General features: G+C 37.2%; 1 protein-coding gene across 1 annotated transcript in view; it reads right to left on the bottom strand.

The window, feature by feature from the left end:
• Window positions 1-13,377: 13,377 nt before the first annotated feature.
• SYT10 (synaptotagmin 10) overlaps window positions 13,378-26,763 on the bottom strand; it is a 31,126-nt gene continuing 17,740 nt past the window's right edge. Inside the window, exons 3-7 of the mRNA XM_041398666.1 lie at window positions 25,184-25,748; window positions 16,668-16,788; window positions 16,160-16,331; window positions 14,546-14,675; window positions 13,378-13,449 (exon numbers count right to left, since the gene is read on the bottom strand). Of these exons, the coding sequence (XP_041254600.1) occupies window positions 13,378-13,449; window positions 14,546-14,675; window positions 16,160-16,331; window positions 16,668-16,788; window positions 25,184-25,748 (1,060 nt within the window). The remainder of the gene's footprint in view (window positions 13,450-14,545; window positions 14,676-16,159; window positions 16,332-16,667; window positions 16,789-25,183; window positions 25,749-26,763) is intronic.

Here is a 26,763-nt window from a genome sequence, read left to right as displayed (position 1 = left end):
ATTTTTTGAAGGCTGAGGACATAAAAAATATATTCTGGAGAAGGCAAAAAAAAGCACCTGAGTGTGAATGAGTACGCTCCTCACTTCAGCAGAAGAGTTTAGGCTGATTGATGCTTTTTGAAATTCCAAGGGGGAGAGTACTGGATCAATTTAAGCAGGGTGGGTATGTTAAGCAAAATCAATGCATGTACAAATCAGAGCACTTGCACTGCTCCCAAAATGCCACCATTCAGAATGTGACAAGTGATAAAGGTTTCTGTCCTTATTATGCCATAGACTTAAAACTTTTTAAACCTTTTGTATTACTGTAACCTGCATTGTGATCAACGGAGCTGCATCCAAGCAGCACAGATGAGCGAGTTCATTCAGGACCTTTTGTTCTGAAAATATGCGTGTCTGTCTTCTGAGTTGAAAAACAGGTTCTGTTATCTACAGCAGTAGCAGCAGGAGGGCATTTATTCAACTGTCAGAATGACACAATAAACAATATTATGTGAAAATCATATTTCTGTCTCTTTATTTTAACCAATGTGTTTTAGCAGGATAAGAGGTTACTACACATATATTTTTAAATCATTTGTTGCCTCCTTATGCATCACAGCTTTTCCTTTGGGAGACTCACATATTCCATGCAAAGTACAAATTCAAGTAGAGGAATGGGAGTTTTATGGTCTAGAAGATGGGAGATCTGGATTCACTTCTGATCCCTGATTTTCTCGGCATCACTTTTAAAGTTGTGGTATATTTTGTGCAGTGACTGAAAGATAGTGTGCTTCTATGTGTGCAAGAATACCCAATAATTTGCAAGATTTTATCGTATATACTTTTTACTGGTCTTTGTTTGCCTTTCTTTCTTCTCCTCTGTTCCTGACAAATCTGCTTCCTTCTGGTTCTTGCACCATTTTAAGCTACACATTGCTCAGCTTCTCTGTGGGCTAGTAAATTTCATTATTGCAAGGAATGAAGATATATTCAGGAGTGACTAAAGCAAAAGGATTAGGACTTCATGCAGAAATTATATTTCACAGACTCCAATGAAATCTTAAAGATGATTGTGTTGCTTCTATGAGAATCACAGACAAGTTGTCAAAATAAACTATAATATTCATAACCCTCAGAGCCCATCACTCTAATGAAAATCAGCATTTTATATGTGAGAGGGAGAATATTAAGATTAAAGGCAGTGGCAAGCTGGAATGACATTACCCTTGCTAGAGAAAGACAAGCAGTTTTCCAAAGGAAACAGAATCTTTCAATCACAGATGTGGACCAAGTTTTTGAATTAAAACAGAGAAGAACAGAATTGTATTTAATATCTTAGCAAAAACTTGACTTGGGATAAATTAATGTTCAGCCATTAGAGATAACAAACAGGATGGGAAGCTCACATACATATATATATCTAATTTCTCTTCAGGAGAATTACATATCTCTGCCAAAGGTCTATTGCTTGTATGCTACTTTTCCCCCCAGTGTTTGTAATATGGAACTTAAGCATCTGGTAGAATGGAAATAGATCACATCCAACTGACAGTGAACATTTTCAGCTTCATTTTCCTCTTTAAACAGTCCTTGTAAGTGCAAAAATCTGCCATGCTTGAGCCTGTCTACCCTGCGTCATCATTGCTTCATAAGGTGCCATCATTAACACAAATTCAGTTTAAACATAAATCCTATTCAAATCTGGCCATTCTTTTCCATTTAATGGTGGTAAACTTCTTGTCTATTTAATCTATACGATTGTGCATCTAGAAACAAAGAAGATGGAAATTAGGCTTGTGTTTCTTTAGTGAGATTATTCAATATTTTTAAATACTTTAAAAATATTAAATTGAATAGTTAATCCATTATTTAAAACATGATCTAATGACTTTGAAGATTACAGTAAACAATATCATAGCAGGAAATGGAAGAAAATGTGGAAAGAATTACACAAACTAATAATGGAGTTGCTTGATTTAATTGTTTTCACTCAAGGACATTCTCTCTTGAACCTTGCAATTCTGGTGGCAAAAGTATCCTTTGCTTCTTCAAGGTGTAGAATTCTAGAGTAACAAATTCATGAGAAGAAAAGACCTTGGATATAGACAGGGCTGCTCAACTTGGGGGCATCGTAATCCACAGATCTTTATAGACCTCTGAAAAGTGTTCTTTTGTAAGAATGACAGAAAAAAGTGAATAATTTTAAACACTTTATTTCTTGTTCAAAATACATATGAAACAATTAGAATAAAATTATTTCAAATGAACTCTTTGCTTTTTCTTGTCTTTTTTAAATATAAAATTATCACAAACTGTACACTTCATAACATTTTTGAGGTTTCATTGTTACATATTTTTTTTCAGAACTGACAAATAGATTCACACTTTCTAGAGAATACATTGTAAAAATACTGAAATGTGTTACAGCTCTCAAAGGCTAGTGCAAAAAAACCCATTTACTATCAGTAGTACAATTTATGTTGTCAAGTTTCACAAATGGCCATTTAGCGCATACAAAAAGCCAGTAATACAAGTTCAAAAGGTTTTGTTTTCTTGTCTCTATAATGCAGAAGCCAAGGATATTGACTGGAACAATGTCTAGGTATCAAATCACAGACTTCATTTAAAAAGTCACAGCATGAACACTGAATAAAGGGTACTAAAACAGTCAGGTATTTAATATTAGACCTTGGTCAGCCAACACCACATAGCAAGAAGAGACAAAATCTTAGAACTCTGCAGTTCTTTGTAAGCTACATAGACTTGGCAACATTTCTGATCTAATAATAAAGATTATTTTAAAGGTAGGGAGTTCTGTTAGAGTTTGGGCCAGTTAGGGCCTAATTCTGAGCTCTCACTGTCACAGCAAATCCTGACAGACATTGTGTTGGGTGCTTTCATTTAAGAGATCAAGATATTAAGTGTTTAAATACTAAGTGGGGTTTTTTTAGCTGTCAATATTTCCTGTGGCCAGGAACTCCATTTTAACTTCCTACCTTTTGAAGCATACACTCTGGAGAATGCCTTCCCCACAAACAAGCATATACCAGGAAAACAGGATGTTCTGTGCTGAAGCAAAGATGTGGCTGATTTCTGTTCCCTCCCCCTGCGTCAGTTCTCACAAGGAGCGCACTGAAGCCAGTCAGCTCGAACGCAGCATGGACTACAAGCTCATGGAAAGGAATGAGAAGCTTTTTGGGACTCCCCTTTTGGTTGGTGGCTGGAGGAGCACATGGATGGTTCAGAGGAGCTGGTGCTGCAGTCCTGCTGCCCGAGGTGGTGGGCGCTGGGCAGAGCAGGGCAAGGAGGAGATGCCATCCGGCTTTGCCCGCTCCCATCCCAGCCAGCAGGGCTGCACTGCCATGGAGGGAGCTGAGGTTAACAGGTCAGAGTTAACACATGGTTATTTCACATGGTTTTCTGAATAAGCACCCTCGTGATCTCCCCCAGAAAGTGGAGAAAGCACAAGTCAGAAGTGCCTCTCCAAATCAGGATGCCAGTTTGCCAACTTCTAGGATATAAAACGATCCATATCCCATACTTAGACATGTGCATTTAAGTCCAACATATCCTACAGAAACCTAAGTAGAGAAGCATAGAAAGAATTTAGACCTACACTTGGAAGAAAAAGAAACAAGGAACAATACTAAATATATATCTAGGTTTTTTCCTTCTATTGAGAAAGAGTTTTCTAGTTATTTAACAAAATTAAACTTTGTTCAATATTTTTTCCATAGAAATATAGACTGAAAATAAGTGCTTTATATCTGATGTGCAACAGGGCTATCTAACAATTCCATATCAAATATTTAGTCTATACACACACCCTCTGAGCTACAGAACAAAATGGCATTTTGTGGAAACCTGCAGGCCACCATTAAAAAGGAAAAATCTGTAAAAAGACATCACCTCCATGTCTGACTACATACACCAGACATTTTTATTTACGAAGTCAGGCAGCTGAGGCTCATCTTTCCTACCAGTATTAGTAAAATCAGCATTTGCAATAGTAGTTCATACCAAAGAGATGCACTGAAGACTTCTAATAGAGTCTGAGCTGCCAGAAAGTGACAAAAATCCATGGTGGATGTAAAAGAAATCATTCTGCTTGCCTTGAGACTGGGCTTATTTCATAAGATGTTATGACACATCCTCACATGTAACCTGATGCAGAGGGCACTGAAATCAACAGCAGTGGTCCTGCTGGATTTCAGTGCTGGGCTGGCCAAGTACAGAGTGCTTTCTGAGGAAATTACATATTAAAAAGGCCTACAGAGTGACTTTGCTGGATACATTTAATGGTCTATTGTCATGATATTAAGAAAATATTTTTGTTTTAATCAATACAAGAACTATTGGTACATCAAGTAGCAAGTGATTAGCCCAAAAGAAAGCTCCTTTTGAAAGCATGCTAGAATTCTTGTATATTTGGAATAGGGTAATAAATAGATTTTTTACCATTGAAAAATATATAAATGAATGTGTATTGTTAATACTTACACCTTAAGAGGTTGAATTGGGTAATTTTTATTGTGCTATATTATTCCAATAACTTTTAAAACTACATTAGATACATTTACCATTTTGTGTTTTTTCTTGAGATAGCTCAAAAAGGGAGGTGGAATATTCTAATTCTAGTCAGAAAAAGTTACATATAAAGGAAAATGCCTTTTTGCCAGCATCTTTATATTTTGCTGCCACAGATATTTTTTGCTGAAAGGCTTTTTTACTTCTTTTTTGCATCAGTATTATTTTCAGTGCATAAGTAGATTGGTACTTTCGTACCATTTTTTGCCCTGCTAGAGATTAAACTAGAATGTTCTGTCTTGAGAAAAAGTCAATTTTTAAAAACAGTACATTAAAAAAAAAAAGAAAAGAAAAGTTGAAAAGCTATGTTGGTATAATTTGAATGAAATCTCTTTTTTCAGCACAGATTACTCATCATGAAGCTCTCTTTGGGTAGAACTGCCCTTTGACTTCATAGACTGCCCTGTGCCTGAGGGCAGGCAGAATAAGAGTGAGGATTTGAGAGGTTAATCCTCAGAATTTCTCTGAAACCTGGCTGTGACCTACAATTTTTTGTCTGCTACTGGCAAGTAGATAAAGTGCAATAGTGCCAGGCTCCTTTTCGGAGGAATGCAGTAAAGGTCCAGCTGTGCAGATTTTGGCTGCTGTCTAAATAAAGCTATACTTTCTCATTAGTGACTCTGATGCCATAGCCTAAAGTTACCTTTGTGGACTAAGAATTGAAAAGGTTGTAGGTTTAAATAAATTAATCAGGTTCTTGTGCTATAAGGAAAAATAAGATTAGTAAACACTTATCTTACATGAGGCTTGAAAGGAGTAGATGCAAGAGTGTGACGTGCTCTTTGGAGAGTCCCTAAAATCTCCTTTTTCATTTTCTGTGGTAGCCAAATCTCCATTTACATAAAGAAGAAAGACACACCCATTCACACATACCGATTTGACAAAAATAATTACAGCTGGCAATTCTCTGTCTTGTTCAGCTATGCAGTCATTTCCCTCATAACTATTATTACACAATTAAGCCTCAGAAAACCATGGTGAGGGAAGTAATGGTCCTCTGTTGATCACTCTGATTTTTAATAAGAGGCAGCCACTCCCAGGGTGAAACATTCACAGTACACCCACTGCTATGTGACAAAGGAATAAGAATTCATTGTTTTGCTGAACCTCCATGAATTGGAAGAACAGGAGGAGATGGAATTTGGCTGAAACCTCAGTTCCAGGACCCTATTCATACACAAAGACCTGTGGGATTTTAAGGGAGAAATACACTGTAATTATGACTTCATATTTTTTGAGTCATCAGAGAATTAGCACCTGCAGCAGTTCAATGACTTGTTCACCATTTTGTGGTATTAGTTGAGGCTTAACTTGAGAACAAAACCAGTACCTTGTGTACCACAGCAGCTTTTCCAGAGCTGTCTCCTATCGGTTATTCAAGCACTCTTTGTCCGGACCTTTGATAAGGTGAAGAGGTGACATTATATAAAAATGGTTTTTTCACCTGTTGGAGATCTTCCAACCTATGTCAGGTGCAAATAAATAGGAGGCCATTACAGCATCCAGAGAGGAATGTGTCTGAGCGCATGTGGGAAGTGTCCTTTTTTTACCTCAATTGGCCTGCAAGAAAAATCCAGGGAGATAGGATGTGTCATGAGCAACTACCAGTGCTCTTTGCAGTGTGAAACCTCTGAAAGCAAGATCTGTGGAGCAGAGCATTGTTTTTATTTTAAGAATAGATTCAGGTTCTGAAATTGGCTCCCACTACCTTCGTGAGCTTGCAAATGGCCGTACAAAGGAGGAAGAATCACATCAAAAATCCCTTTCTGTTTAGAATATTTGTTACACATACATTTTTCTCTGTTGAAAAGACTATTCAACCCCTTTTTTATATTTTCCACTTTGCCTTTTAGCAGGTTTTTTGCTTTTTGGGGTTTTTGTTTGTTTTTTTGTTTGTCTGTTTGCTTTTTTAATTTTCCAGAGGGCTCTCTTCATACTCTATAGGCTTTTCCCCTCCTCTCTTGTCTCCTGTTATGGCTCAGATGTCATAAGAGATTTTAAATATCTTGTTCAGTCCTCTTCACTTCTGATCCTATTATCAGTCTCAACTCATAGCACATTGAAAAAAAGAAACTTGACCTTTTTTCTCTTTCCTCTTTCAGACTGCTTTTATGGAAATCTATCTGCTTCACAAAAACATCCAACAGCCTACAATTTCTCTTGAAATTAACCTAGAAAGTGTCCCAAAAAACCCACATTACTTTTTGTCAGTGCTAATCTTAAGCGCCTAAAATTCCTGTCTGTGATGTTGATGAATATTTGTTCTAACATTTCTGGTATTTGAAATCACACAGGGCCAGGCAGCTAGGAATTCTATATCTGCAGGAAAATACTGCTTTACAATCAGAAACACATACTTCCTTTTTAAACTAAGAGGCCCCAGGATATTACTTCTTAAATCTATACCATTATTCTACACAGGAAAGCAATTTTAAGCATGTTCTAGGGCTTTATTTATTGTACAGAAAGTTTTTACTCCCTCCTTTTTTTAAAAATTTTATTTTATTTTCCTCATGGATGGATGCATGGATGGATTTAGTTTACTTCAGGGTCTTGAATTCTTAAGGTATGAAAATATCCCAAACTGTTTAAAAGCAATCTCTCAAAGACACTTATATGTTTGTATTTTGAAAGAGAGGAAAACTGTATAAAAGGCAGGTTGCTGTCATGAAACCATGTTTCTGGCACTATTTTCTAATCAATGACTTTGTGAACCCTGAAGTTGTGATGCAATAACTGTGCCCTCATCCTTTCCTTGGTCTGTTTTCAGTTCTTTTTTTTGTGTCAGGCTTCCCAGCTTCACCTCTCCAGGGCAGAGGCAGGATTTCACAATTCTTTAATTTTTGCTGGGCTTTGGGACACTGTGCCTGTCTTAACTGTGCCAATGCAGACAGTCTGAATGGATGTGCAACTTTTCTTTTAGAGAGTCTGTGAATACTCCACTTCATTAAAAATATAATGGTATTTAAATATTTAATCTTAAATATGAAACTTAAATATTTCAAATAAATTGAATTGAAAATAATAGTCTATGTGCATATTTGTCCTGTCTCAAGCTTTCCCACCCACTCATGGGAGAGCAAGCTATTTTCTCTACAGTACTAGCTTGCATCCCCAGCCTGCTCAGACATAAAATTTGTCTGCTTTGAATCAGATCTCTTGATCTTTCCTGTGCCTTTTTCTCTATGCCTGCTTGGGATTTCTCCATTTTAGATGAGATGCATTTTTCAGACTGGCTATAGCATCAGCAGACTCTCCCAGGCCACCAAGATGGACATTAACATTTTATACAACTCATTTGCTCCTGAGAGACACTCCCCTGTCAAACATTTTCTGCCTGTTTTCCCCTAAAGTAGATTTATTGAACTCACCTGGTTCAGGACCAATAGTCAACTCAACATATTGTATTCATAAATTATTACAGAGCAGCGCCACTTTCATCACAGCAGCTCTGTGACTTCCTGCAGATTCAGCTTCCAGAACATGCTGCCTTGATTTATTTTTCAGAGACTCATCATTCCTTTTCCACAGGAGGGAGCTTTGGTGTTCTGGCAACCTTTTAAACCTGTATTTATATGTATTGGTTGTATTTTGACAATGTTGGTGCTGAGGATCTTCAAAAGCATCAACATGGCTCAGCAACACAGCTTAGCCACAGAGTGCTGTAAGAAATGTCCTCCCTTGGATCAGCAAGGCACAAACACTTGTCTTTAATACCAACAAAGTGACTAGTCCCCATGATGTCATAGAGCCAAATTTGTTTTTCCTGCTCTGCAAATTTAACATGCTTTGTACCCTTCCAGGGGACTGAGCCCCATAGAACACAAGAATCACAGTCTATACTTGGGTGGAAAAAATTTCACCTGGCAATAACAGAGGCATTCTCCTCTCTGAGCCTGTAAAGAGGTTTCCCAGCAACAGCAACATTGTAGAAGTGCTATCAGATAAAACATCAAATCACAGCCCTGAGCACCTGCTATCATCAAGCATCCCTTAGCACTCAGCACAAGATTGAAGGTGTTAGTTCCATTTTCCTGACCAGATTGCCCTGTGAAATTGAAATCCCACCTGCAGCTTCACTTTCTCTTAGATTTCTAGTTCCTGGTTTCCTTCATGCTGTTAAAAACCTGCCATTTTCCAGGGTTAAGGAAAAGTGCCGTGTGCAGGAGATATATATTCATCTAGATGAGTAAACAAAAGACACTTTTAGAAGTTAAGGTATTATTTGCCTTGGGAAAGGCAAATGGCTGTGATCAGCACCTCAGTAAACTCCTATTCTTAATGCTGACGATTCTTCAGGAATGTGCTTCTTTTGTCCTGCTTTATAGCAGAGAAAGAAGAATTTGTAAAACTACTGGAATTATTATCAGTTTCAGGAGGGAGGTTTCTATTTCATGGCATTTGCAGATGCATGAAACAGCTTTGTGTCTACTGTCACATTTTCCTTCATATTTCTTAGCTCTGGGTCTGTTCTTTGCCATAGTTTAGCTGTTTTCAGAGAGCTCAGTTTAGACTGGCAAGACTCAGAAGCTAAATGAAAGTGAATCTTGAGTTAAACTGAGTCTCTGCTGTGGTGTGAATGAGAGAGAAAATGTCCCAACCAAACCTGCATTAATATTTCTCATATATATTCTATATTTTATCCATATTTTGGATGGTCCAACAGATATTACATGAGCTTTGTCCAAAAGTCACCTCACTGTCTGATTAACATATACATCATATTTTAGGAGCTACCAAATTTTCAAGCCTCTCATTTGTAGAAATAATGTCATATGAACTTCTCAGATCAAGGAACTGCCACTCAGTACAGATTTGTCAAGTGTTTGTCATGAACTGAAACATTTTTCTGGTTAGCTGTGAGTGTTCTATTGTAACAGGAGTGCTAAATAATAGTGATTGTACATCCAGCAAGTTCAAGTACTTGTATGTGCAAACCTAGGTTTTTGCATGCTCAAATAAGGTGATTTTCAAATTTGGCAGGCACATTTATGGATTTCTGAAAAATGTTACATTTCCAGCAGAAGAAGAACTCTATTACTGAGTTCTGAAATACCCTTCTTTTGAATGTTCGCTGACTCGAAAAATACAGACAAATGATTTTGGATGTATAAAGCCTGTTAAATTAATGGAGTATAATAAAAAGTTAGTACATATAAAAGTTTATAAAAAAGAGATAGCAAAATAATCTTGTAACCAGGCTATCATGTATATGTTGTACATCATCACGTAAAAAATTTTTAAAGGGATTGCATTGAATCCAATTAAAAAGCTGAGAAAGAGGAGAAAAGGATGGATCAAATGAGTCTTTTAACTAAACTTTTTCTTAATATTGCTCCAAAAATGCACCCACAGAAATAAATTAGGTAATTTCTTTTTCCCTTGAAAAAATCAACCCAATGAAAACATTTATTGGTAGCTTAACATTTTCTTCAAAAATATTGGAAGTGGTGATGATTCTTTAAGAAAAATGTATAATTTTGTTACTTAAACATAAGTAGTCCAAAGAATTGCATTTATTGAAGAAGAAATTTTGCAGGGGAAGTTGCTGGCCACTTTATCTCTGACCAATATTCATATCCCTAAGACCAGCATAGACAAAAGATGGTGAGGAAAGAGCTGGTTACTTGCTGGGAGGGCAAGGGGAAGGGCCATGTCAGCAGGACTGTAAAATGCTGGGGTCCAAAGTTGAGGTCATGGAGTGCAGAACATGATTTCAATCTTTGTGGACTTGTGCTCACCTGTGCAATGTGAGAGTACAAAAAAAGCCAGGCCATGCAAGTACAATTCTTAAATACTGGTGCTGTTTCCAGTAAACTGCTTCAAATAAAATAGCTTAGGCCTTTAGGAAAGGAAGATTTGCTAACTGTTGTAAAAGTACTACAATATATTTTAAACCAGCCTTTTGCCACATTTGTTTTTTCCCAAATTAGGGTAATGCATGAGATATGGGAGAAATGTGGATAAGCAGAAAAAAAAAATCAGGATGGGAACAGAGAACTTGTAACTGCTCCAAATTTCCAAATTAAAATATTTATAATTCCTTAATAAAGATATGCATCGAGCAACATATTCCTTGACTTAAAATGTGCTAAGCTCTTCCTAGGTGCTTTTGTGATGTCACTGGGAGTAACTTTGTGAACCGGGCTCTAAAGCCAATGGATGGGTTATGCTGAGTACATATCCTGTCTTTTGAGATGGCTAAGGAAATAATGGAGAAAAAAAAATATCTTTTTTCACTAGTTCTATTAATCACTGCTAAGGGAATAAAGATAAATACTTAAGGGATCATTTTTGAAGCTAGATGTCCAGATGATTTTGCAGCCTGATTTCTTCTAGATGTAGAGCACCCATCAATCAGGTTTAGACACAGAAGTCATTCACTATTGTTATTAACAATACCAAAAATAACACAAGAGGGCACAAGCCTAGCCTTTGGTATTTGACAACAATTAAAATTTAAGAAAATGAATCTTGAAATACCTTACTACCTATGATGAAACACACAGGATACTCAGAGAACAGTAAAATAGGTAAAAACACCTTGCTCATTGCTGAACACTTATGCTACATTTGATCGTGAATTTGTTCGCTTTTTGGATATTAGGTGCAAAAAAGTGCAAAGAATATTTAATTAACTATTGACTGTTACAGTACCACATTACAAAAAGTATTTTCTAGGCCACAAAGGCCACTGTTGATATAATTTATATTAAGATAAATGTATACATAAAATAGTTTTTCAATCTCCATATATATATACATATATATCTGTTTCTATATCAGCCTTGCAGAATCATGTTGAAAATTATGTAGGCCACAGAATTTTGTTAGGATAACAACAATGGGAGGGAAAAAAACGTCACAGAGGAGAGTTTGTTCTCCTATTAAAAAAATTACTCATCCAGAGCAAAAGGAGGAATGAAATTCTGCAAGGCTGCTCTGCATTTATGGTGATGAAAATACAATCTTAAGCAGGGAGGATCAGTGTTCAGCATTACCAATCCTCTCTGGGAGAAACCGTTTCTGCCTAGAGGCCATGAAGAACAACCTGAAACAGGCATTTAGAAACTTGGGCTGGAGCCTTTTCTTTTTTCCCTTTTTTCTTTCTTTTATTTTCTTCCTCCTCCCCCCCTTATTTTTAAAGACTGTAAAGATTTTTATATTTGTTTGCTTGCTGTGTCCATAGGCACAGGAGGCAAGGTATAAAAGCGCTTCCTTTTTTGAATTAGATATACCTGTAATGTTAAGACCAGCCTTGCTAGCTTTTCTGGAGCAGTTTAAGACACTTAAAGGTATTTTTGTCTGTCTTAGAGATCAGTCATGGTGGCGTGGAGGGACTGGATCTTCAGGAACATATTTTGTGTCAGCCAGGCTAAACCAACTCAAAATAGTTCTTCAGAAGTTTGCCAACATGACATTTTCCCTTCAGATCCAGATGGATTCTCAAAATTTCTTTCATTGTCATAAATCAATCTTCCTTTGTTGTTTTTCCCCTGCATGACACTTCTGTAAAAATGTTGTTTTAGAAAACATTGTTTCCTTTATATATATTGCAAAGATACAAAAAGTGCCACCACCTAACTTTTTCTAATTACAGTCCAGCTTTCAAAACCTCAGACCCAATCCTGCTGTCTGTGCTACAGTCTTCACAGAAAGAAAGAAAAGAAAAAAGGAAAAAAGAAAGTAACTGTCTGATTTATCTGATTGAGGTAAACTGCAGTGTTTGGAGAAAAATCCACAAAATAATATGTAGTTCTCTTCTGCTTTTTAAAGTATCTGACTACAGCAAGTAGATTTTTGCATTTGCTGTCACTGTGTATTCTAATAAATTAGTTTGCTTGTAAAATAGTCACATTTCGATTTGTATCTCCATAGACTGACAGAAAACACATCTCAAATTCATATTTAGCATATGTGTCTAGAGGCATCCAGCCAGCAACCAGAAACTAAATTCCATGTGTGCTGTGCACTCAGTCAAACGACTTCAAAGAAATCTAAGTCTGTCACATTAAATCAAGAATCACAAAAATGTTGTGGGTAACTGCAATATTTGGTCAATTTTGTGAAGAGATAAATCACATTAAATCAATTCCTTTACGTCTGAGCATTCTCTCCTCTGCAGTTTGACTTGAGTCGAGATGCAGCTGTCATCATGAGTGCTGGAAGCTTATAAGTGCATAGATCCGGTTCTCATACCTGTATCAGAAGGGCTTGACTAAAACCTATTGAAGTCAGTAGATCTGCCTCATTGGCTCTTAAATCAGCCCTTCCTCCCTGCCCAAGGAATGAACTGATTTTCCAGATACTCAAAACATGACAACAGTGAGTTTTTTTCATGCAATATTCAGTTTGAAGTGCTATCTTGCAAAGTCATAGAAGATTTAGTGCAATTTAGAAGGAATTTACTACATGAGCTATATTTGACTACTTGCTCTCCCTCAAAAGAATTAGGTGTTAAAAGGTGCAGTAGTTTTGAATTACTTAAGGGATCTTTTTTTCTGGTTTCTTTGCCTCTCAAAAGATACAAGCCCCATCAAACCACTGCTTGAATATGACCCTGGATATATGCCAGAGATAAAACAGGTGAATGAATTTGCAGAAGGAAGGGTTATATTTGACTCAAGTCAACTTCATCCACACTTTAACAAATTATTATAAACTGTCATATAAGACTTAGAATAGGAAAGATGTATTTTGATTAAAAATATGGATACAGTTAATCTGCAGAATCCAAACCTTCTGTTGATGTAGATGTGAGCTACAGGGGAGCTTTGGACACTGAGCACGATGGATTCATTCTGGCTCCTAGGGCGTAAGCGGTGGTTTGGGTGAGGAACAGGATCCCTGGCTATCAAAACTGGTTGCTCGGCCAGGTAGCTGCAAGAAAAGTGTTATTTTTACAAATGTCATCACATCTGGCTCTGCATCACGCTCATTTCAGGGGATGAGAGACTACCTCAAAAAATAATCCAGATCACATCCAGACCCTTTCTGGTCTCTGGATCAAAGTCTCTGGTATCAAAGTCTCCAGCAGAACTAATAATGGAAAGAAATTTCCTGAAGTGACCTTTTAAAAATGCCTCTGACTCGCTTCACAGGAATGGGTTTATTTCACCAACAGGGGTGGCACCTCTATCTCCTAACTTACATAGACTAGACAGAGCCATGCACCTCTAAAAGACACTTCTCTGCTGCCTTGACTCAAATTCCTTGCCCCCACACTCTTCTTGGTGATTTACTGAAGCCTTGATATTGTGCTTTTGCTACCTGTCACAGGACATGTTGTGCAGCGATGTGCTACAGAGTGGGGGAATCACATGGCCTCAGGCAGCAAATCATTTTTCTACAGATTGCTTTTGTGATGGGCTAAACAGTGCCTCTGTGCCCCTGCTGCTTCCTGAGGCTTCAATATGTATCTTTCTGAGTCCAGAGGTGTGAGGATGTTGTGTACAGAACACCAACAATGTGCGGCCAGAGTAGATCACAGAGGGAGTCCAAGCCCAGGGACTTGTAGATATAATCACCCCTACATTTGAAAAAGCTTCCAGTAAACATCTGTTGAATAACTCTGGAGGCAGCTGCTGGTATGTTGCCACAATTTAGCCTAATTTGCAGGCCAGTTACAGATTAATGTTTTAGCAACAGCAGCTTATGCTAAAGATTTTTGAATAGGAAATGATTGCTTTTGAAATTTTTGCAAATGATCTCTTCTAAGTAGTTGTAAGCTCTTTATCAAAATCTCTGGAAATTTAAAACATTTAAATGTAATCTTGCAATGCCATCAGAGCATCATGGAAACTGTTGAAATGGCCCTTTTAAATGATAGATAAACCCATGCAACTAGATTTAGGCTATGCTAATGGTCTTCTACCTGCTCTATAGGTGCTGCACTGATTTTCATGATTCTCAGGAGCCCATAAATGCGAGGGGCAAAACCACCCAATATCAAGGAGAAAATTTTGCTACTTCTTACCTCTACTAGCGGGTGCCAGTGAGTTATTGGTTTACGTGGATAAGCCAACATTTCATTCCAATGATCTCTTCCAAGGCCTTCGGCATCAATTCCTGTCCGGCACACTCCAATGACCTCGTTGTGCCCTACTCTGAGAATTGTAGAGTGAGAAAGAATTTATTTTTAATAAAAAATAGTTTTAATAACATCTGATATACAATTCTGTTTACTGGCTTAGTGTGGCACAGAACACATGACCAAAGTTTTCATATTGTTTATTACAGATATTAGTTTTAATGGTAGTATAGTAATATTAAATTCTGTAATGGTAACATCAAAAACTCCTAGCCACTACCAGAGTGCTTCTAGCAGCTATAAAAATAGCAAGGAAAACATAATCCTTGCTATTAAAAGGTTACAACCCAAAGACACAAGGACAGAAAAGGATCATAATACACAAAGTTATCTGAAGGAAAACATGCTTGAATTTTGTGAGAGAAGGTGGTGGAGGAAAATGGTGGGGAATACATTTCCTGCTGTAAATGCTTCAGACATAATTTCATAAGCTATTTCTTAGCTCTAGCTGTTGTGATCTTTGGAAGTTCACTCAAAAATGTGAAAAGTAAGAGTAATAGTTGTAATAGTCTATACCTTAATACTTCGTGCTCCTCACAGTGCCATAAGCTGGTTGAGGAATATCAGAAAGTAATTTTCTGTACCTTGACTCTATGCACCTCAGAATAATGCTTTCCAATTTCCCCTTAGCAAGTGCTGGGAAGGGAGGAGCTGAGGAGGACTGAAAGTGTGCAAGCTGCTGTGCTCCTTCCCTGCTAATGGCACCACGGTGCCACCCTCATGTCTGACTGAGAGAGTCTTCCTGGCAGAACTTGGAGAACAACCAGGAATCTGATGGCAAGGGAAAACAATCTGAAGGGCGATGTTACTAAATTGGACTTTCACTGTTTATTTGCCCTGCAATCTCAAGAGCTCATTACTAATAGCACTTGAATGAAGCAGGATTGGGCAGCATTCTGTCAGGCACAGTCTTGATCAACCTGCAGTCCTGAGGCACTCTAAGCAAGTCTTTTCCTGTCAGTTCTCAGTGAGGCCATAGATAATTAGCCTAAGACACGTTATCAGTGAGTGCTGAACCCAAAGGTTACATACTGAAGGTTACATATTGAAAGATTGTTTTACTGAATCAATCGAAGAAATGATTGTGACTTAGTTCAATGACCTAATTAGCATTTAATTCCTTTTTAGTCATTGAAATTTTCTTTAGTTTCAAATACCTGCTATTTAAATAGAAATTGGATGTGTGAGGGACTTTTTAAAGTTAGAACACATACCTGATTTATAAAGTTTGTGCATAGTCCAGCCCCCAGAAATGGACAGGAATGTGTGTCAGGCCTAGTGGTCTGGAAGAAAATTGAGCCATATTTCTTCCTCATCTCAGTCATTTATGACACAGATAAAATGCCATGTGCTTGAAAAGGTGTGGAAGCTTTAAACTTCATGAAAAGGTCCCGAGGCTTTATCTTTTGTGACACTGAAGCTGCTTGTAAGCTCAAGGCAGAAAGCAGTCGCTTGCAGTGATCAGGAATTGTCTCTGGTCAGAAAGTGAACTGTGCTTACCTGTCATAATCCATGACTGCAATGGAGAGGCTGACCTGGTCCACGTTCTCTGGAGGGATATCAAAGATGATGGCCTCATTATAAACAGGATTCAGCGTGTTCTTCTTTGTGGTTGTTTTCCGCTTTTTCAGCCTCCGTCCCTCGCACATCAGCGACACTTTGACGTACGGATCTGAGTAACAGAGAATCAGTTCATGCATTAGGACTCAAAGGCATTCAAATGGCAGCATAAGAACAATATTTGTGGTAGGAAAGTTATATTGCTAAGGTAAAAGGTTGCAAAGATTTGAATGATCCTGGAAAACACTGCTTTCATCATACTGTAAATGCAAAGGAAAGGTACAGCCATTCTGAACAGACACACTGGCTGCCAGTCCGTCTAAACAGGGTCTGTATTCATTCTCTGCTACTTCCATCCCACAGCCGTGTTAGACACACAAAACTCAAGGAGCTCTTACTCATCCCCTTCCTGAATAGACTCTGCCTTTTTTAAAAGAAGTAGATTCACCTGATGCACCAGTTATATCCATTGCTTTGAGATTCCGACATTTGATGACTGTCAAAGTCATTCTCCCAGCAGTAGGCAAATAACAAAGGGAAAACATGATCTCACCCAAATCTATGCTTTCCTGAAAAAGAATAGCAATTATTAGAAACCTGATCATGCTACCCAAATTCAGTTCAGATCATGCAAAACTAATATTTTTTTTAACATGGAGAGAGGTTTCTTTTACAGCCTCACATGCTTCTGAAGAAGTCACAAGCAATTTTCAATTTTCAGAAATTATTTCTGTAAAGTACAGGAGGAGTAACGACAAATAATAGTTTAGAGACAAGATCTTCAATTACTAAACTGAGAAATTAAAATCAGAGGCAAAACTTTCCGGATTCCTGATATTTTTGTGTTGAATTCACACAAATGGAAAAGTGAAATTGAAAGTAGAATGTTGAGTTCTGCTCTTGAAAACACTCATAGTCCATCAAACCAAATAGAAAGAAATCTGATGGAATATTTAGATCATGCACATTTACATGCCCTTTAGACACTGAAATTTATGCAGGAGAATAAATTCTGCACAGTTGTGTGTATAAAAAGCTAGTCCTGTCAAAGTGCTTCAAAAAGAAGAACATGCTCATAAAAGTTGCTCTCTTTACTGCCCTTAATGTGCTTTAAGAGGTTGTTCTGTTTCAAAAGAAAAGCAAAGTAAAGGAGTAGCACCAACAGCTTTTCTGGCTCGACAACAACTTTTTGGAGGGTAGTATACTCAGAAGGATGGATAGGTTCCATATGAATTTTAATAATCCTCACAAAGAGACAGGTTCTATATCGAGATCATGTGCTAAGTACTCTCGAAATAAGATGTTGCCATACAGTTTAGATGCTAAAATACTTGAGGTGTGTAACCTAAGGGTTCTTAATTTTTCCTTTTCTCAGTTATACAATTACCCTAGCACTGCAAAAGTTTAGGTCTTGGGATGTTTGTTATATTCTAAATTTTAAATACTCCTTTGCTACCTCCCCATCCCCCCCCAAAAAAAATTGTGTATTAAGAACTTAGGATATGAGTTTGTAAGGGGCATGTAGGGAAGCCACTCTGTAAGGCAACCACACTTAAGCATGCTCATGTGATCTCAAAAGACTTTTTTTTTTGGACTAATACTGAAAAGCTTATTTTTAACACCTCAGCTTCAGTATTTTATCTGTCTAACCTACAGTTACCCTGAGAGCACAAATTCGTTTGAGAGCTGCTGGAATTTACTGTACAGCTGTTCTAACATCAGAAGGCAAACATATTTTTAAATGAAACATATTAAAATAATGATTGCTGTGTAGATGAAAAATATATTGTTTACTTTTATAAGACAAGACTGGCCTTTTGTTCACATTCTTCAGTTGCTGTGAACAGTTTTATTGACTTCCTTCAGGCTAATATTCTGTCTAAATTGAAACAAGCATTTCACATCTTTCTTGAGTAAAGATGAACTTAATCACAAGCTTCGGGGTGTGAGGTTTTTTGTATTTTGTTTTGTTATTGTTTTTCTTCCTCCTGCATTGCAGACTAGATGGAAGAATATAGTTTTGGAATAGCTTTAAAGTCTCTGTTGCAGTGGCAATAAAATATTGACTTTTTTGCAGGTTGGTCAATCCACAAGTTCAGTCATTTTGCTGGGATTTTGTTTTGACAATTACTAGTTTGATAAGCATGTGAACATGCACTGTGGGCAAATTTCATGCTTGTCAGAATTTCAGATTTCTCAGAATTTCAAAATGATTGAGCTCATTCAGTTCACACAGGACAAATAGAGCTATTTGACCTCTCCCTTTCTTTGCCACAAAGAGTGCAGAATTTTGTGCCAGAGACTAAATTACCAAACCAAAATTTCTATTTCAGAAAACAAATAAAACTTGAAGAACTGAATGATATTTTTTTCCCACTCATTTGTTACAGTGGCAAGTGATTTATATTTTACAGTTCTGATATATCTGAACACTGTTTCAAGCAGAGCTTCTCCTGCTGGCATTACTCTCTGAGTTTAGAGTCTGATGGTTGTTTCTCATATCCATATATCAAACAGATCTCAGTCTTTTGCTTGGAAAGAAAATAGAGTTCCTTGAGTTTCAGTGCGTCAAAGTTACCTAAGGTCTGTGTAGAGAAAGATGATGAAGATGGGATGGATCAAAAAACACCATTGGTAGCTCATAAAAATATCTAATTTTTTCTTCTTCAGAGAGATGGCCTGTGTAGGTGAATAGAGAAAATATAATTTTTGAAGATGGGAGTATGAACCTGAGTGTTCTATCATTTATTTTTGAAGAGGAGTTGGGTAGACACTTGAAGGTTTGTGTGAGCTCAGCTGATAAAGCAGAATACAGACTATGTACTAATATTTTAAAATACTTTTAAAGAAGTGTTGCTCAAAAATCTTGCCAAACTCACTCTGTTGTTACTCTACATTTTTGAGGGGCAGAGAAAAGCAGTTTCTGCTCTGAGGATCTGCCAAGACTGGTGGTCTTTCTTCATATAGGAATGTGACTGTGTAAAGTTCTAAATATTCTTTGGAAGAATTAAGATTAAAATTATACCTATATATTATAGTATAAGAAAGTGGGTATTGCAAAAAAAAATGTCTGAGATATGTCCATTTTCACACACACACTTTTTTTGTTAATTTGAGCACTAGAGATTCATAAATTTGGAGCTGAAAGTACAGATTCAGACCTATATTTTAAACATAATAACTTTTGTTTCATTATTTTTTTTAAACTTCTCATGACAGTCTTTGTTAATCACATTGATTATCATGAGTAAAATTTTTAAATTCCCTGGATCCTTAAACATTATTAATTTTAGTTGAGATTTAAATATAGCATTCAATTTAATTTGGAATCTCAGTGCTATGGAAAATTCATGTGTTTTTTCACTTTGTAATTCACTAGATAATTAAATTGACACAAGTAGTCTGTCAGGAGCCCTTCAGTACAAGCAAACCTGAAAAACCAAGGCACAGACTGCCCCCAGCAATCACATCTGCATCACAGTGTGCCTCAAACAAAACACAACTCACAAGACACAATCCAGTGGTTGTGATTTGTCCATATTTTTAAATAATCCTCATATTGCCTTACGTATACCACATATTTTATGAAAATCGCACATGACTTAGATAACTCTCATGACACTTCATCTCTTTCATCGACCTATTTTGATTTTTCTTTTTCTTCTTGAACTAAATTTGGGTTTCAATTAACAGCTAGCTTTATGGATTCTTGTAATGGTTGCCTCCCACTGGCTTCCAATAACAGGTACAGAAAAGCCAGTATTGAGCACAGCTGCACTTATGCAAATGGAAGCTTTTGTTGACACCTCATATCTCTCCTTCACTTATTTTCCTTATGTATCCACCAGCCACCACACACCACTAAACAGTGGCCCACACTCCACCAGCTTCAGCTACTTTCATAGCTACCCTTTTACCCCTACCCCATCCGTTTTCTGGTACGGTGGGTCTGGAACAAAATAAAACAAAGAAAAAAACGGTCTGGCATGCACATATCAGTTATTCTGGTGAACTTTGTGGGTTTTGAGCTACAGAATTTTTTAAATTAGCAGATTTTTAAAATTAGCATAATTCTCATCCCACATTAGTAACCACATGGAAGAATGTGCTAATAATATTTTTCCACTACTTCCATTAGGATGGATCCATTAGGATCTGTCCACATTCTCTGCTTTGTGGGCCCCTGGGAAATTAGTCCAGGAGTTGGCACAGTCAGAAATAAAATAAAAATCTTATTCTATTCTATTTGCTGTCATACCCAATGGACACCAGTGCTCTCATTTCCACATATAGGCCTGTAAAAATTGCAGCATTTCTACAGAGGCTGTGCTCCTCACAATATGGATAAAAGGGAAGGGATATGAAGAGAAGTTTGGAGAACTTGTAAGGGAGCATCAATTAAACTGATTGAGGTTTTTGAACTGCTGCTGCTGGAAAAAGATTTGCTGCCACTTACTCCAATTAATTTTCTCAGTAGTTTCCACAAAATTCAATAAAAGAGAGAACTTTTAACTAGGAACTTCCACAAGTTCAGTGGGGAAGGTAGCTATAGATCCTTCCATGTTCAGGGTGGATCTACTCAGGTATTAAACCCCATAACTCTGGAACTGAACAGGAAAACTGTTTATTGCCATACTGATAGTCTAATAACTTTCATAGACTCCCTCCTCTATGCCAACATATTAACTGATTTCCTATGATAGCAGGGGTGAAAAGCTTATAAGGACCTGATATATGAAAAAAGGTGTTATTACTGAGTCACAAGTGAACTTTGGACCATTTTTTCACTGATGTTTGTTTCCTCTTCTTTTCCACTAGTTTTTCAAGTTTTGAAATTCAAACAAAATCTTAAAACAACAACTTGCTCTGTATTCTTACAATGAACTATACAAATGCTACTGGAACTGGAAAATTTACATGATTTTGTTGTTAATAGTCTGTCATTAATTTCCATGGTTAAAATAACAACTATCTGCATAATTAGTAGTGCATAGAAATTAGATTCTCTCAAAAAATTACTTGTTGATTCTTTATTTATAATTTATATTATCATAATCCACAGTAACAACTTCAGTTCTTAATCTCAATTTTAATATGTGGAACTACTTTCCTATTAATTGTAATTGGAATGATGTTTTAAAGACTTCATGTAAGAGTAGCACAACAAAAATACTAGCAGCAGCATGAATTCCATTTGTACTTGATTTCTAACCAAATTTATTGCAAATTTAATTCTCAGTTTTCCTGCTATGTTTTGAGCAAGCCACCGTAATAAATAATAATAGTAATTTTCTAGCTACCTAAGAAGGTATTCAAGCATTTGCTTTTCTAGATTTTTAGCTGTTTCCTTTAGTAACACTGAAAACTGTTCTTCTATATAGTATGTAAATTTAAAGAAAAATGCGTTGGCAGAGTTAGACCTTTAGATTACTCAAATATTGCAGGAAGATAATTCCCCCATAACACAGATTTCTCTTTCTCTGTTTAGAAACAAATTATATATATTTCTGCTTTCCAATAAAAACTACTGACATTAAGCTTCAAGAATCAGGGATAAAATATAACAATGAATGTTGGGAGCTGGATGGAAGGAGAAAGAAGTTCTGTGCCCTGAGAAAATTAGCTAAGAATGTATTAAGGTATTTCTGGTTTTGAGGCATCTAGCAAGAGTTCAAAGAGTGATAGTAAATAACAGAAGAGAAATCTACCAGTCTGTTTTCTCATTTATGCATTTAGAATTCAATGGTACCCTTGCTATCACAGAAATTATTAAAAGTTCTGTGAGGCTCAGGCTGGAGAGCTAATTCTACCACCTCTCGAGGGGATTTCCCTTTGGAAACCTTGTCCCCTCCGCTAATATTTATTTTCATCTTCTGTTATTCTTTGCATATCAAACCCAGTTCTTTCCTTCCTCTTGGCACCAGCTCCTGATTGAGCTGTTGCCCTGGGAAATGAATCAATTAAGTTTATGTTTGTTCTTGCCTCTGTGGAAGACAGTATGGAAGCAGCGGGGCCTGTTGCTCTATAATGACTGCGTCGTCTGCCTGTGGAGGGCTTGTCTGAGCCTGTCACCCTGGCTGCTCTGGGTAAGCTCTGCTGCTGGTTACAGCCCTAATGGCAGAGGGAGGACTCCCTGAGGCTGCAGGATGCCCTGGAAGGCTCCTGGGTGCTCCTTGTGCTGCTTCCTCTGTACAGAACCACCTGTCCTGTGCACCGGGGGGTTGTTACACCTTGCCAGGCAGCAAGGAAGGCCATTCCTGCCTCAGAACAGCTGAGAGCAGAGGTGCTTCTGTGAACTAACTGTGACAGCAGAATGAACCAAATGTATGTGACCCCCCATAGAAAGATGCTTTCCTGGAGTGCAGTGCAACGTCTGCAAAGAGACTTTGCAGTGAGAAACTCAGAGAGCTCTCAGGGCACAGCAGGTCAGACAAGTAATGTACCTGCAGCTGCCACAGCACTGTCTGGATGCAGAGATATTAAAATCCCTTGAGGAAACCATGCTCTTCATTCACCTAATATTTATCTGTTTTAGGGTAGAGTGAAAGTAGCAGTTTGCCTCTAGAAAATCAAAATATTAAATAATTTGTCATCTCAAATGAAAAGAAACATTAAATAATAATGATAGAAACCTTCCCTGCCTTCGGCAACTGGACAGAAACCCACCCTTTCTCCATTGCCTTTTCTAGTTATCAACCAGGCCTAAAGCAGTTCCAAACATAAATGAAGGTCTCCAAAAGGTTTAAATGAAGGTCTCCAAAAGGCTTAAAGAATGATCCAGAGTATTGTCTCACCTGCTCAGCAGCAGCATTGCCACATGGATCCCTTTTATCACTGGCCCTGAGCAGAAATGCAAGTGCCAGCAGTTCTTGGCTTAGAAGGGGCTTTCCCATTTACAGAGATGATCAATGTTCCTACACCGGCAAGCCCTGAGTCTTCCACACGTGTTTAAGGTTCTGTTGAACCTTTCAGGTGCATTTGCAGAGACATTCATAGGCCTAATGCATGCTGATGAAGATGGGTAGCTGTAGGGCTTGGCTACATTGCTGGTGATAAAACTTTTCCTCATAGTGCTGCTCCTTGAACACTTGGAAACAGAATACTCCTTAAAATGTGGCCTCAAGGTTGGGCTACAAAAAAAAACCCCTCTGTCAGCTCTCTACCACAACTGCCTTGCTCAGGGAAAGGTCTAAATCTTTGTCCACTTACAAAACAGGGGAGATGGAGAAAACAAAGCAAAGATTATGCTCTGGGTAAAATTCAGAGGTGGGCTTCATTCTTGTTTGATGAGGAAATCAGAAAATCTATTTCCATAACAGAGGCCAGTAGTGAGCAGAATTACCTGTTTTATTTCCCACTCTGGCAAGTGTTTGATATAAATGAACTGAGATAAATGTTACTGTCCTACTTATTTAATATATATATATATATATTTAAGCACTTCTGTCTTTCCCAGTGATGTTATTAATTATATTCCAATTGCTTTAGAAGCAGCAATTATGCACCACGGACATAACATGAAGATTATGTCCTTACAAAATCTGCTTTTACATTCCACTTCACAAATGAGCAAACTGCAGTACTGAAATGCCTGCTGTTGGGGAACTAAATAATAATCAAGTTCCATCTGTCTACATGAGATAATTCAAGAGGGTACAAGAACATGACAATTTGATGACTAAGATCCCCAAGAGACTATCACTGTTGGAAATGGGAATGGCTTTCCTCTAAATTCTGAGCTTTAATTTTTTTCCCAGTTGCATGATTTCATATAATTGGTTACTCTAACAGACTTCACAGGATACCTTCAGAAAAAAAAAAAATCTTTGACAGTCACTTGCCAATGTTTTTAGGCAACAGCATTAGAGGAAGTTTCCAAAGCAGGTGATAATTTTAGAAAGCATTATAGGAACCTAATAAGCAGTTACATGCAGAAATTTTTGGATCATAAGCAGTGGACTCCTTGCCTAGAAAATTTAAAGACACTGAATATTAGAAGTGCTTGTTAGCAATTCCAAAAAGAGAGCTTTCTTTTTTTTTTAAAAGTTTGCAGTATATTTTGATAGTAACAAAACCTCAGAAATATATGTAAAACTTATAAGCACTTGACAAAACCAGAAGCATCATATATTGATTAAACAATCCATTTGATATTATTTGTTTGCCTGTGAAGTTATGAATTAATTTTCTCAAGTGTAGTGAGATATTCCAATATAATGAAGAAACTTCACAGGTAGTCCAAAGGGCTACATTGATTTTTTTTCCTTTTTCTTTTTTTTTTTCTTTCTTTTTTTTTTTTTTAATTAATCAGGTGAACAGAAGCAAATGATGGATTATTAGTTGAAAATTCGATCCCTTATTCAAGCAAAATTTGGGGATATATTAGGTATCTAAGATACTTTTCCTACACTACTGATTTTGCTCTAAATTTGCATTAATATTCTAACTTTAAGAAAGGAGTATGCTTTAGCACTTAAAACAGTGCTACCACATATTATATAACGTGGTATGTTTTTAATATAGAAACATTTTATGCTTCAAGAATTTTCAGCCTCTTTTCCTTACCAAGGTTTCTAACCTATGAAAATCTCCTAAAAAGAGCAGGATAAGATGGCCCTTTTTCTTTATAGACTGTTACTTTGCAGGACAAGATGTTTTGCCAACAGGAAAATATTATTAGTTCTGGCTAAGCAATGACTTTCATGATGTAGCATTTAATTAATAAATATGATTTATATACACACAGTGAGCCATAAAGATGACAGTATGCTCCCAGAAGATTTTTTGGTAATTAAATTTTATATCTTCCCAAGCATTATCCTCTGTGCTCAAAGGAAAATATTGACATCTCTTCTTTTTAAATGTTTTTTTTATTTTGGGCTCTGCTGATAAACAGGGTACACTGCCAAAAACTACAAAAGAAAAATGAAAATATGATGTTAATGTTTTTGTAACATTACTTACTGTGGTGGCACAGTGGATGTCTTTCCATACATTGGCTTCCCTGGAGAGATCTGAGACTTCAAAAAGGTTATCAAGAATAACTTCCCCAATCATGTCATGTCTAGAAAATCTGTCAAAATCATAAACACTGAAATGCAATTTCCTGTTGCTGAGCTGATCATAGGCTACAGGAAACTGAAAGGTTTCATCAAAGACTGGATTTAATGTCTTTCTGTGAACTCGTGTCTGAAACTTCTTTTTCCTGTCTGGAAGCAGATAAATCTTAACGTAGGGGTCGGATGTTCCTGTGAAGTCTTTAGCAGGCAGATCTAAGGCTTTGACAATTGTGACAGCCAGAAGTTCATTCTCATAATCATACCGGAGAGTGAAGTTAAGTTTTCCACATGTTTTCACATCTTCTTGTTGCCCATCAGAATCCACAGACTTCTGTTTGTAGAGTTCTGGTTTTATTCTCCCAATGCTGGTTGTGGTCTCTCCCCTTTGCAAAACTGGGTCTGTCCCCATGTTAAAATCAACACTGGACACTTGCATCTGCCTTGGTAAGTGCCTCCTGAAGGAATTGTGCCTGCACACAGACACACAGACACACAGACACACAGACACACAGACACACAGACACACAAAAGCCATGGTTATCTCTGGGAAAAGACCATCTCTCAATAGAAAACAAATTAGTGAAAAGACTAAAGGAATTAAAAAATAGTCCTCTCCATATCCCCTTCAGTGTTTTGCATGTGTTCAAAGCATCCTTGAGAGGAAATGATCATTCAGAATTAATTTCTTGGCCCAGGAGACACACACTGTCCCAGAAATAAATATATTTATAACTTTGCTTTCAGGCTGTGCAGTTGAAACTGAATTCATGTTCTTTCACAGAACAAGTTGACAGTTCCAACATCACATGATCCCACTTTGCTAGGGCCTGAGTAAAGTATGGTCTAACAGAAAAAAAAAAAAAAAGCACTTGCAGAATTTTCATCAGTACTCTCTGCTTTTTGGAGGCATTCCATGGTGGTTTTCCAATTAAATATTTACCAGCCTTCACAATGATGAACGTAAAAGACACCTGAAAGGGAAATGCAGAGCTGTGTCTGGAGGTTTTCAGCATAGTGCTTTGCCATCTTACTACATTTTATATACACTTGGTATCTGATATAATCATTCAGAATTAATTTCTTGGCCCAGGAGACACACACTGTCCCAGAAATAAATATATTTATAACTTTGCTTTCAGGCTGTGCAGTTGAAACTGAATTCATGTTCTTTCACAGAACAAGTTGACAGTTCCAACATCACATGATCCCACTTTGCTAGGGCCTGAGTAAAGTATGGTCAAACAGAAAAAAAAAAAAAAAGCACTTGCAGAATTTTCATCAGTACTCTCTGCTTTTTGGAGGCATTCCATGGTGGTTTTCCAATTAAATATTTACCAGCCTTCACACTGATGAACGTAAAAGGCACCTGAAAGCGAAATGCAGAGCTGTGTCTGGAGGTTTTCAGCATAGTGCTTTGCCATCCTACTACATTTTATATACACTTGCTTGGTATCTGATATGCTGAGGTGCAGGTTGCTTTCTCCA

The sequence above is a fragment of the Onychostruthus taczanowskii genome, unplaced genomic scaffold, assembly GCF_017590055.1.
Source record: "Onychostruthus taczanowskii isolate IOZ18803 unplaced genomic scaffold, ASM1759005v1 scaffold15, whole genome shotgun sequence".
Lineage (NCBI taxonomy): Eukaryota > Metazoa > Chordata > Aves > Passeriformes > Passeridae > Onychostruthus > Onychostruthus taczanowskii.
Note: the sequence above shows the minus strand (reverse complement) of the source record. Positions and strands in the feature narration are given on the sequence as shown.